The sequence below is a fragment of the Mustela putorius genome, unplaced genomic scaffold (assembly GCF_011764305.1).
Source record: "Mustela putorius furo isolate JIRA1106 unplaced genomic scaffold, ASM1176430v1.1 tig00000551_pilon_pilon_pilon, whole genome shotgun sequence".
In the NCBI taxonomy this organism is placed as follows: domain Eukaryota; kingdom Metazoa; phylum Chordata; class Mammalia; order Carnivora; family Mustelidae; genus Mustela; species Mustela putorius.
The window spans coordinates 2468452-2480783 of NW_025421412.1; the positions used below are offsets into that span (position 1 = coordinate 2468452).

The 12332-nt window shown below is 59.3% G+C and overlaps 1 protein-coding gene across 2 annotated transcripts in view; it reads right to left on the minus strand.

Annotated features, from left to right (window-relative positions):
- The window catches only part of COL4A2 (collagen type IV alpha 2 chain), a 154786-nt gene that overhangs the window by 22820 nt on the left and 119634 nt on the right, over positions 1–12332 (minus strand). For both annotated transcript variants that reach the window (XM_045081319.1, XM_045081318.1), the window contains 7 exons: positions 7773–7865; positions 6562–6725; positions 3829–3901; positions 3633–3739; positions 2147–2348; positions 1753–1812; positions 382–438 (listed from right to left, as the gene is read on the minus strand). In XM_045081319.1, the coding sequence (XP_044937254.1) occupies positions 382–438; positions 1753–1812; positions 2147–2348; positions 3633–3739; positions 3829–3901; positions 6562–6725; positions 7773–7865 (756 nt within the window). The remainder of the gene's footprint in view (positions 1–381; positions 439–1752; positions 1813–2146; positions 2349–3632; positions 3740–3828; positions 3902–6561; positions 6726–7772; positions 7866–12332) is intronic.

A 12332-nucleotide genomic window follows, 5' to 3' on the forward strand; every position in this document is an offset into this window, starting at 1 on the left:
GGGACCCTCCGAAAAGACAAGCTGGGGGATGTCAGCCTGGAGGGCACCTCTGACGGCTGGCCACGCCCACCGTGGACCCCACCGACCCCGCTGCCCATGGATGCCCGTGGAGGCCTGGGCGCCCGCAGAGGTGAAGCTCTGTGCGGCAGGAACCCTCTCTTCCAGCCAGGGCTGAGTGAGGGGTCAGTTTTCACGCATCTTCCATGGCGAGGAGGAAAAGCCGCTTCCCTACACGCGTGACCACGGTCTGCGGTAGCAGGTCATGGTCGCGGGACTCCGTGACGTCCACGCGCACGGAGGAGGGCAGGGCAGCAGGAAGAGGAGCCGAGAGCGACAGTGACAGTGAAGACACAGAGAAGCAGGGACAGGCCTCTGGCTTACCTGTGGGGCCTGGGGGTCCCGGCAGGCCTGGCGACCCCTTGGGGCCTCCGACGCAACCTGGGAAGGGGGAGGAATGGGGCTGAGCGGGGCGGCCTCTCACGCCCCCCTCACGGCTTCCCGTGCCGCCAAGGGCAGAAGCGGCTGCCAACAAAACCAGCCGCTGTTTTATGAGAGTCATTTAATGATTTGATTAATCACATTCCAGTGTAAAGAAAGGCCCAATTTCTTTGTGTAATGACATAAGTGCCAGTGCAGTCAGTCCCGTCAAATCGACCGGGCACCGTGCTGGCGATGTTACCCGCACACTGAGGGCCGTCGCCGGGGCCCGACCGGGCACTCCGGGGCCGTCCCAGTCTGCCAGCGGCACCGCCTGGCTCTCCTCCGGAGATGTCCCCAGTCGCAGGAGACAGCCTGCGGCCGCCTTTGTGAGTCTCAATGCCTCCAGAATCAGCCATAGCACTGAGCTGCTGTGAGCCCCCAAACACGGAACCTGCTGCAGCCACTTGCCATTGGTTGGGGTGGCAGAGAGCAGGGGCACCCCGGGGGGTGCTGTCATCTGGCCTCTAAGGGAGACCCTCGCAGGTCTTCATGTGGGGCTCCGTCTATGTGCTTGAGATCTGGCCTCTTCCACTGCCCTGGGGTCCCTGGGGTGGCCCGGCCAGGCCATCAGGATGAAGAATGTGGGGGTTCGGGGGGCACAGGCTCTGGCCTGCAGGGTCTCCCGTTTGGGGGCCTCCCACCAGCTCCCTGAAGGCTCCGCAGTGCCCACCCTGAACCCTTACCCCGAGCGCCCTGCCACGTCCACAGGGTCTCAGAGCACCCTACTGTCTGTGCGGACCTCTTCAAAATCCTCACCCCTTGTGCCCTGGACTCATCGTGGCTTCCCATGGGGGTCCCTCAGTACACCCTCGAGGTGGGGCGGCTCAGCCCCCAACGGGATCTCTCCTGTCCCTTCTGCCGTCTCTGGGCCTCGGCTCGGGGGTCACATGTCCCCCTCTTGTCTGCCAGCCCCGGTTCTTCACAGCAGTGCTCAGTGCTCGACCCAGCTCTCCGCTGGCAGGGATCGGACCCCTCCTGAAGCAATCCCCACGCAGACGGTAGCATGACCACACTTATCCGCTGAGTTCTCGCTGGGCGGTGGGCTGCTGCTTCCCATCGGTAGGAACCCGGGGCACGATGCGTTATCACGCTTGCCCGGCTTTTGACGACCAGCCGCCGCGGAGGGCACGCCCACCCCAAGCCTGGCACGGTCTGCATTTCCTCCTGCAGCTCTGCACTTGCCGCGGGCGCCCACAGCCATCGTGACGGGTCGCATAGCTCATAAACCCAATGTTCCCGTGTCCCAGAGCACCCCAGTCTCCGTAACCATACCTGGCTGCACGGTCTCCTGTCCGTCACCTCCGATGGGCCTTTTCACGCCTGTGTCACAGTCTGGGGACAAGACACACGCAGGGATGAGACGGCTGGGACTTAGGGACCCTGCAGGCGTGCGGGGGAGGCCGGGCTGGCAGGGAGCTGGGCCCACCGCTGAGCGTCTGTGCAGAGCCCCTGTGCCCCGGCACCCGAGGGAGAGCCCAGCCCAGTGTGACCAGAATCTGGGGGCCTGGAGGCCCCGTAGTCAGGGTCAATTGAACATGCCAAGAACTGAGAGCGTGATACGTGTCCCCACGGGAGCCCCAGGGAGGTCCCACTTTGCCAAAGGACAGTTGGGGCCAGTGTCCTGTGACAGAATGATCAAATGATCAAAGAGGGTGCCCCTTCATACCTATTTGTCCTGGAGTACCAGGGGGGCCGGGGGGACCGGGAAAGCCTGGTGGTCCGGGTAGTCCGGCGTCTCCGGGGAAACCACGCTCGCCTTTGGGGCCGGGGAGGCCCAGTCCTTGGGGGCCCCTGTCTCCTGCAGCGCCCTTCGTGCCCGGTGCTCCTGGGTAACCTGAGTCCCCTGGGGGGCCTTTGATGCCATCGCCCTGTGTGAAAATTCAGTTTCTCTCTTAAAAATCACGTCAACCTCAAAGGCTGCCACACCCCAGTTCTCTTTCCCGCTCCCCCGAGTGGGTGTGACGGACACAGAGCTGCAGGATGGCGGATGTTAACAGGCATCTGCCGTCAGGGCCTGGCCAAGCACAGGAATCAGGTTTTTGGTCAATCCCGGGGACACAGAGGGAGACAGTCCGGGAGGCACATGGTCTGTTTCCTGTGCTCTTCCCAAGCCTCTGGGGTCCCCTTGGCCCGGACCTTCGTGCACAGAAGGTTCTGTGGGAGCAGTTAGGCACGGGTTTGGGTTAACAGGAGCGGGAACACGGGTTCTGCTGCTGTGATCAGGCATCGGGACGCAGCCGCTATTCACTGGGACGACCCATCATTGAAGGAAAGAAAGTCCTTGATTTGGACCAGAACGAGCGTCGTGCTCACTGCGGTGAGGAGACGAGGCGGCCTCGCAGACGTGGGGGCTCCCCGTGCATGGACGTGCCCAGCAGGTGCAGAAGGAGGGCGGCGTGGGGCAGTACAAGGGGGCTGAGGTCCGTGGGGGCAGACGGGACCCACTGGGACCCAAGTCACGCTTGGACGGTTGTGCCACGTGAACTCTTTGTGGAAATAGTTTTCAGGGTCGTCATTCAAACAGCAGTATGAGGTTCTGGAGAATCGGATGTTTTCCAAGGGCGGGGAGGAGGGCTCTGAGAGCCTGCCGGTGCCGGTGCCGTGGCGGGCACGAGCTGCATGGAGCAGCGCGGCTTGGGCTGGGAGTGAGGCCGACAAGCTGGTGCGGGGACCCGTGTCCCCTGCGAGATGCTGGGGTCCTGACCCCGGCTCGAGAATGGGGCTGCTCTGGAAACGGGGTCTGTGAGGGCCATCAGGGTAAGGGGAGGCGAGTGTCCCACAGACGGGGGACGTGCACACAGAGACAGCACGCACGGGGCAGATGTGAAGACTCGGGCGGAGGACAGCCGTCCACGAGCCCAGGGACACCAAGGCCACCGGAGCCTGGGGAGAGGCTGCGGCGGGTTCTGCCGGAGGCTCCATTGCAGACGCCCATTCGGGGCTCCCGCAGGGGACTCTCTGCTCACGCTAAGCGTCACGTGCGCCCTCGGGACGTGATGTCCGGCTCACCTCCCTGTCTCCTCACCAGCAGGCCTGGGGTCCTTCCAACAGCCCAGGCCGTGCTGGCTGGAGTCAGTGCGGGGTGAAGGTTGAGACCACCCCGGGCCTGGGCGGCGCCAGCCCCCACTCTCTGCCGCCGTCACGCTACTCACCGGAGGGCCTGGGAGGCCTGGGAATCCGTCCAGCCCGTCGCGCCCGGGGACGCCGTCGTCACCTTTCAGTCCCGGCACACCCGGGACCCCCGGGTGTCCCCGCTCACCTGGGAGAGGGTTTGCAGGTGAGGCCCCTCTGGCGAGAGCGGCCGCGGGAAGACTGTGGGGCCAGGGACTGCCGCCCCCAGAGACTGACCTTTGGTGGTGACTGCTCGGGAGTCCCCCTTCAGCCCTTTGGGCCCGGGAGGTCCCATGTGGCCAGGTGCGCCCTGTGGAGACAAGCACACAAGGTCGTCCTCTCTCGCTCTGTTAAGGACACTTGGTAAGATGGTGAGTTTCACTGCACACGACTTGGAGCCCTCACCCGTCACCGAGCCCAGCGCGGCCCCAAACACCTTTCTGCCTCGGGAGAATATCCCGTCTCCGGCTGTCCGCTTTGGTGGCCACCAACCGCAGGCGCTCAGTGAGTACTAGAAGGTGGCCGGTGAGACTGACTTTTAAACTTCAAATAATCAAAACGTAACGGAAGTAGCCACATGCGGCTGCGTCGCGAAGACCAGAACCTCGCTGGTCCCGGTGTGGTCTGCGGACCAGCTGCATCGGCCCCACGGGAGCCCGTCAGAAACACGGACCTCGGGCCAGACCCGGCTCGGAACCAGAATCTGTATTTCAACCAGCTCCCAGGGATTCACATACTCGTGACCTTCTGAGAAGCAACAGCCTCAGACGAACACAAGGTTGCTGACTCCTAACGACGTCGCTGAGACTCGAGGAGGCATGAAGCCTCCCAGGTATGAAGGACACTTGTGTTTGTTCAGGACTGACAGCAACGGAGTCCTTTGTGGACAGCGTCTTCCTGACCGAGGTTAAGGCTGGAGGAAAGCGTCGCACTTTAGAGACAAGCCGAGTGCAGGAACGCTCGGGTCTCGGTCGTGAAGCCTAGCGGAGGTCTCCCGATGAGCGGAGACGAGAGGTCAGGGTGTTCTGTGTGTGCTTGTTGCTGGCAAATCTTGGTTGTCATTTGCAAGAACACGGAAGATCTTTGTGTCGCTCTAATTAAATGGAATGTCCTGAAAAATCCAACACTTACTTGATTTATTGATTTAGTTCTTGGCAGAAAAGGGCCAGATTCTTCCCGTGTCCGGGAGAATGCGTAGCAGCCAGCGCTCAGTATGCAGGGGCCGGGCCAACGGAGCGACAGAGGGGCCCCTTTCCCGACGGACTCCCAACTTCACACGCTCTTGCAGACTCGATCGGTACAATCATCAAAAAACCGGAAAATCATCGCAGGCATTCCTGCTGCCGCAGGGTCGCCGGACCCATGAGCATACAGTGCAATGCGAGGTGACAAACACAGTGTCAGAGGTCCTCCGACAAAAATGCCGTGGGCGAGGGTGCCCTACAGTTGGGGGAAGGTTCCAGACATTCCGGTGCGCAAAATGGGGTCCATTTGGCTTCTAGGAAAGACCTGATCAATTTGTAAACAACCAAAGATGCCACCAGTTTTGCCTCGCAAGTTTGCTCTCTCACTACCTACGCGTCACACACACAGACGGCCAGGAGCTGGGGACAGTATCATTTTTAAGCCAGGATACGGCATCGCACCTGCTGTTTTCAGTCGGATAAACCGTCTGTGTTCTGAGCGACCGTGCGGGCCCGGAGCGGACTGTGCTGGAGCTCCCAAGCCGCAGACCCGTTGGGAGCGACCCCCTCCCCGGCACCAGGTGGGGCCACCTGTCCCCCCTGCCCCAGGTCACGGAGCCAGATCGCTCTAACCGCCCTTGGCCCTGGGTCCCAAGCAATTTTTCCTCTATTGCTGGCTAAGTAAACTGAAAACTATAAATCTCTTGCAGCTCTCTTTTTAAGTAAAACAAATAAATGAGTAAATAACAAAGCATATTTTCTTTGCCTTTATCTGAAACCGGCTTTGAAATCTTCGGTTAAAACCTGTCACTGCAGGAAGACCTACAGACGCTCTTTTCACGGGCGTGGAATGAAGTCTGCTCCGCTGATACACGCGGAACCCACCGGCCGGGACATCCCTGCCTTCCTGGGAACTCACGGTTAACCTGGAGGCCTCACTTCTTACCCGTTAAGGGAGATTTCATACAATGCCGCACCGGGTCTGTACTAAATTTCAAAAGGTGAACGTTCAGTAAAGCGTTTTACATTCAAGATGCTAGTGTTTTGTTTTGTTTTCCATAAAATTCACCATTTTGAAGCATATAATCTGGTGTTTTTTCAGTATTTTCACAAGATTGTGTAATCATCGCTAATCTAATTGCAGAAGTTTCCTCCCCGCCCCCAGGGAGACTCCTCAGCCGTGACACTCACTGCCCGTCCCCCCCATCGGCCCCTGGAGGTCCCCATCTGCCTCTGTCTCTGGAGCTGCCCGTCCTGCACTCTTCCTGTGAAGGGCATCACGTGACTTCTGCTCTTCTGGGACGGTCTCCTCCCACTCGGCATGTTTCTGGGCTCCCCCCACCGTAGCGGGTACCCGAGCTCCTGTCTCTCCTGGGGCTGAGTGACATTCCGCTGTGTGGGGACGCTGCCTTTGCTTAGCTGTTTGCCAGCTGATGGACGTTTCTGTCGTCTCTACGTCTCGGCTTCTATCAGCAGCCGGCTTGGAACATCTGGGTACGGTTTCTGCGTGGACGTGTGTTTCGTGCCCTCCGAGGTTCCCAGGGGCGGGCCTCCCGGGGCGCACGGTAACTCTGCCTCTGACTTCCCAGGGAAACCTCAAACCATTTCCCACAGTGGCCGTGCTGTTCCCCTTCTCACCAGGACACGTTCTCGAGTTCCTTCTGGAGCACGTGGCCTTTCTGAATGGGGCATGGGGCACGTGAGGCTCGCTGGTCTGGGTCTGTGTTCACCTCAAGCAGAAGCTGTGCAGGACGTCCCGTCAGCTTCCCTAGAGCCGGGGTCTCACCTTGAACCCGGGGAAGCCGGGGATGCCGTGCTGGCCAGGGTCTCCTTGGTCCCCTTTCCTTCCTGGCTCTCCGTTGGTGCCGGGCAGGCCCTTGGGTCCTGGGAACCCTGGGAGCCCCGGGACGAACTGATCTCCCTCCGCGCACTTACAGTCCCCGGCGTCCCCTGCAGCGGGAGGCAGAGGGAAAGACTCGTTATTTCCTCATGGGGCGCATGCTAGACACCCTTCCCATCTGTGCGGGGCGACGGAAGTCCAGGGTGGCGGGGGCCGGAGCGGCGAGGAGGTGCCCCGGGACCTTGTCTGCTCCCGTGCCCGGTGGGGACTGTTTCCGAGACGAGGAGCAGGAGTCCTTCCTTGGGGTACGGAGTCCTGCCCTGTCTCCCCAAGATTAGCTGAACAACACACTGTTTACAGAGGAGTGTGTGTGTGTGTGTGTGTGTGTGGCCTGGGGCTGGGGGGGAGCCGGCGTTCCAGGGTCTGGGGTAACAGGGGAGCCCTGGGGAGGGTGCCTGGCTGGAGCCACGGCTCAGAGGCCAAGACCCTGGGTGGGAGGGATGAGACACTCATCGTCCGTTCTCCGTCGTGCTGTGGTGGGGCCCCGGGAACCACTGCTGGTGGCACAGGTGACAGGAGGTGGCTCACGGGGCGAGGGGATACAGCCTTCCACGGCGTCTGATTCCTGCGGCTGGCCCCACCCACCGCGGGCTGCCCACATCCCGCACATCCCCACGTGCCACCAAGTCAGGGCGTGTGGCTCAGGGCCACCGGGGCTGGCCCGGCTCCAGAAAGGCGACGTAGTTCTTTACTAGGAACCCCTCGCTCTGCTTGTTCGACCGCACCGCTCCCACCAACTGGGGGCGAGTGCTGGAGACCCTGCTTCGTCCTGTCCCCACTGGTGATGAGTCCCTAACTCAGGGAGGCGGGGAGGACAAGCTGTGATGACACCGTGGTCACACTTTCTGGAACTGTCTGCAGGGCTTGTGACACTGGGCTGAGCACTTAGAAGAATCATCAGCTTCAGCCCGAGGCGTCCCTGCTCCTCTTTTCCGTCCCTACTGGGCTCTGCACCCCCAGAAGGGTCCGTGACGAAGGGATGGCAGAGATGGGGGGAGTGAGGGTCACCGCAGGGCTGGGCGCCCCGAGGCAGCAGCACGGGCCACAGGAGTGGTTTCCCCACCTTCCTCCGGCACTTGCGATGCGACAGTCCGTACCTTTCCATCCTTTCTGTCCGCGAGCGCCGGGGAAGCCAGAAGGCCCAGGGAAGCCCGCCTGCCCTTCTGTTCCTTTAAGGCCGAAAAGGAAACCTACGGAGAGAACCCAGGGAGGGCCCATGAGTGCCGCACCGAGACCCCACCTCTCCCTGCACCCAGGCTTGGAAGGGTCACTGCTCGGGTCCCCCAACAGAGGACCCAGCTCCATTCCAGGACAGTCCCCGGGAATGGGGGGAGAAGCAAGAGCCTATTCTGCAGTCTTCCTTTGGGAGCGAGACATAAAAGCCTTTGCTGTGAAAACCTTTCTTGCAGTCCAAGGAAATGTTTTCATGTTTCAGCCACGTATTTTACTCTATTAAAAAAAATTTTTTTTTTAGTTTCTTAAGATTTTTTTTTTACTAATTATACTTTGATTTTAGCCTCCCATATATTTTGAAACACTGAATATTAAACACGTTCTTTTATAATAATTAAAAAAAGTGATTTTCTTGTCCACAAAAAGTCTGCAGGCGTTCACAGATGGAGGGACACAGGACATCTTCACGCTGTTTCTCTGAAATCCACCACATGTTTTCTGTATGTCCTGAGACTCCTATTCCAAGACCCACACCACCTGGGGCTCCCCAAAAGACAAAATCCCAAACAAACCAAGATATGGAAATGACCTCGGTTCCCTACGGGGGTTCCCCGGAGCAGGTGCACGCGTGGGTCTGCGTGGTGAACGCAGACGACTTGGGACCCTCTGACTTCCCACCCCCTTCCAGACCCTCACCCCCAGTGTCCGGGATCAGGGCCCCCCCGGAGGTCCTGCCGTGTCTCCAGGCTCCCAGAGCTCCGAGCAAGGATACGGGAAGCCCAAGGAACCGGAGCTCAAGCCCCCGCATCGCCCCGCGGTTTCTCAACAGCAGCGCCACCTCGTGGTGGGGACGGGGCATCGCGCCCCGGGAACCGTGCTGATGGGCAAGGATGGGCATGTCCCCCAGAGCCTGTCCTCGCAGACAAACCTCGTGGCGCTCATAGCGCCAGACCCAGAACCCCCAACGCCCTGAAACACCTGCTGTCATCCCCACCCCGTGGTACCTGGGGGCGGCGAGAAAGAGGCCACCAAGAGAGCCGGGAGGGGAGCAAACACGGATTTTAAGGGCATTTGCTCTGCTTGGAGAAGCGACACCAGACGCGGAGCTCAGTCCGAACGCTCCTAAGTCGGGTGGCGGGTCCTCCTGCCCCGCGCTCTTTGGCCTCTCCGCACACTGAAGACGGTATCCCGTCCTTCATGCACGGATGTGTCCGACACATCCAGCCCTGGCTAGCCCTGTGGTGCCCCGGAGCCACGTACATGGAACACTGGAGGCGACACGGCGGACACTCGGGGTGCTAACAAGCGGGTGGGGGTGGGGCAGGCACATAATCCTAAACAAACCAGCCCGAATCTCAAGGACGGCCTGGGCTGTGGGGCTTTCAGACAGCAGCGGAGAAAGCCCATTTCAAATGGCCGAGGACAGTCCTTTCTAGGACCAGAGCCTCAGACCTGGAGAGGAAGAGACAGTGGCTGAAGGCGGGCACCGGGGACCGCGCCAGAGACAGCAGGAGTGTGTCCGGGAGCCCCTGAGGTGGGGGGAAGCCGGGCATCGAGGGGAGGCGAAGGGGCCATGCCAGGGCCGTGGATTTGACCCCAAGGGCAGAGTTGTTTTTTTAAAGTAGGCTCCATGTCGGGCTTGAACTCACGACCCTGAGATCACGACTGGAAGCTGGGATCACGAGTAGGAGGTTTAACCGGCTGAGGCACCCAGGGCCCTCGAGTTCTGAGGAGGGAAGTGGCAGGAACGCGCAGGTTAGAGATCTACCTGCCCCCGCCTGCCCCCTGCGGAGAGTTGAGCAGAGAAAGAAAGAGGAGAGGCCGGTCGTGAGTGGGCTACACGGTACACGGTCTACCCGGCAGGTCCACGGCAGGTGCCGTGCTGGCTTCGGGGAGGGCAGGCGGTGAGCAGAGGGCAGTGGACGGAGCCAAGAGGCAGAGGCGTCCCGGCTGCTGGCAAGTGAGGTGTCTGCAGGATGCCTGGGGTTGTGGCCCGAGCTCCCGGGTCTGCGGGGAGGGGCGAGGCCCCGTTCAGGGCAGGTCGGGCAGGGGCCTGGGCGGCAGGAGACCCAGAGTTCAGTTGGACGCATGAAGCTCCGAGACATCTGTGAGACAGGCAGGGTGGCCACGGGACAGGCCGACTGTCTGAGTGAGTCTGGGGCCCAGTGCAGGCCTGGGCCGGACACACGGGGAGAGCTGGGCCGAGTCTGGGCTTCACCTGGAGAAGCCGCACGGTCCAGCCAAGCGGAGGGCACAGAGACAAGGGTCCGAGAGTGACCTTTGAGGGACTCTCGTCTCCCCAGCGGTGCAGGAGGGACGGGGGGGGGGCAACAAAAGCCCCTCCAGAACAGCCGTGAGCTCGGAGGGGAAGGACAGAGCGGCATTGCGGAAGGCCCTCGAGGAAGGGGTGGGCTGCGTCCCCCCGTGGAGCAGGACGGCACCCCTGGGACGTGCACCCGGTCCCTGGCCACCAGGTCAAGAGCGCTCAGGCCTCGGAGGACCTTGTGGGCTTTATTTTACACCTCCACACCGTCTGGGTGTTGTGAGAAGCGCAGCGGACAGGGAGGCACTCAGTCATGGTGTCTCGGGGATGCGGGGTTTGAGTCTGGCACAGAGCCAGTCCCCGCCGGCGAGCCCCACGGCCGTCCCACGGCGCACCCTCCCTGCTTGCTGGGTTTCACCTGACACGCTCGTGATTCCACCTTCGGGGCAGCGGAGCACCTCTCAGACGTCTGTACCACGCTTCTCTGGAAGAGGCGTAACAAAGCTGGCAGAAATCTGAACTATTCTAGAAAACACTGGGACTGCCCCGACACCTGATTCCATGAACTCAGCGAGAATCACAAGCAAGTTAGCTCAGAAAGAAAACCGACGTGTAGCTCGGTTCTGTGGGAACTGCAGAAACTGAAAACGGGCTGGTTTTCATCAGCAGCCACACTACCACAGGACGGAGGGCTGTTAACAAGAAAGGAATCCAAGCGTTTCATTCCAGGGGAAAAGTGGAAGAACTGTGTGGGAGTCAAGGTCACTGGTATTAAATTCTGACTCTGCACAAAAATGTTTTAAAAGGCCATTACGGTTGGCTACTTTCTGTACAAGAGACTGCTTAAAAAAAAAAAAAAGTGATTTGGAAACAATGTGTCTCACGGGGTAAAAGAAATGTTTCAAGGAGAACCTAAGTTGTGTGCTTTTCCCATCTCAGGTTGATAACATTTATTGGACACTGTTCCATGCATTTTATGGATAAAATATGCACAAGAAACTAATTTGTTTACAGAAAACCTATATTAGTAAATCACAGACTTCCTAAGCAAGATTTACAAAGCAAGATGGTGTTTGTATCTTTGGTAAAACGGAATTTAGTTACTGGAATAATGACAAGGACAAGGTTGATCGCACTCCTTTATAGAGGCAAATTTTCATGCTTTTAAAAACTTTAAACACACCCTGTCCTATTGCCAAAGGGAACACTTAGGAGATAACATTTACTCAGGAAACATAACGCTCCCAGAAAGCCCTTGGCCCTTCTCACTGATGTCACAGTAATAAATATTACTTCCGGGATAAAAATACATTAAAGATAACACTGTTCAAACTCTTTGGCAAATTCCAGGGAATTATCTGCACCTAAAAATTTCCAGAAGAACGTGCGAATCTAGCTTTGCAGTTGAAGGAAAATTGGACATTTCTTGGACACTTCGACATTGACCGGAGGACACGAAGGGGCTGATGATTTTTCAACGAAAGCCGTGTGTGCACAGAGGCTCCTACCGGTCCTAGCGGCTGTCCTCCAGAGAGGACAAAGGGACGGCCGGGAGCAACCCAGGCACAGACTCGAGCCTGACCCGTACCCGAGATCAAGCACTGTCTGTCAGCGACCTGCTGTTCTCCCTGCCTGGAGAGAAGAAGCTCAGAGATCATGGGGGCGGGAGGAGAAAACCAGGGAATTTAAAGTCAAATATTTCAAAGAGAGGCTGATAAACCACGGACGGCATCACAGAGAAAGAAACTGTGACCTCACGTTTTCTCCCAAAGCCTCGTTTCTCCCAGCTCTTGGGAGGAGATGTTCCCTTTAGCAGCTTTTACAAGGGCTGAAACCACCCTTTAAACCTGGCAGCCGACAAGATAACTGCTTTTACGGCAAAGCTCAAAGACAGACGGCACGTCCCCCGCCTCCTTGGAACATTCTCCACGGAACGAGGAGCATGGGGACACGGGGACCTGGAAAGTCACTCTGCCCCAGGATTCAGTGCTGCCCCGAGGCAGCACGGGGCCCCTAAGCTCAGGCTTGTCTGCTTTGTAGACGCTGCGAGTCTTGCCTCTCGGCCTTGGCCAACGGTGGCCACGTCTCATTCGAGGAACGCAGCCCCCTCTTCCGTCGACTGCCGTCGGGGGCAGCCTTGGCTGTGCGCGGGCTGAGAAGGCAGACCGTCAAGTCTGCCCCAGATCCCGGTAAGACGGAGGAGAGAGGCTACAAGTTGAGG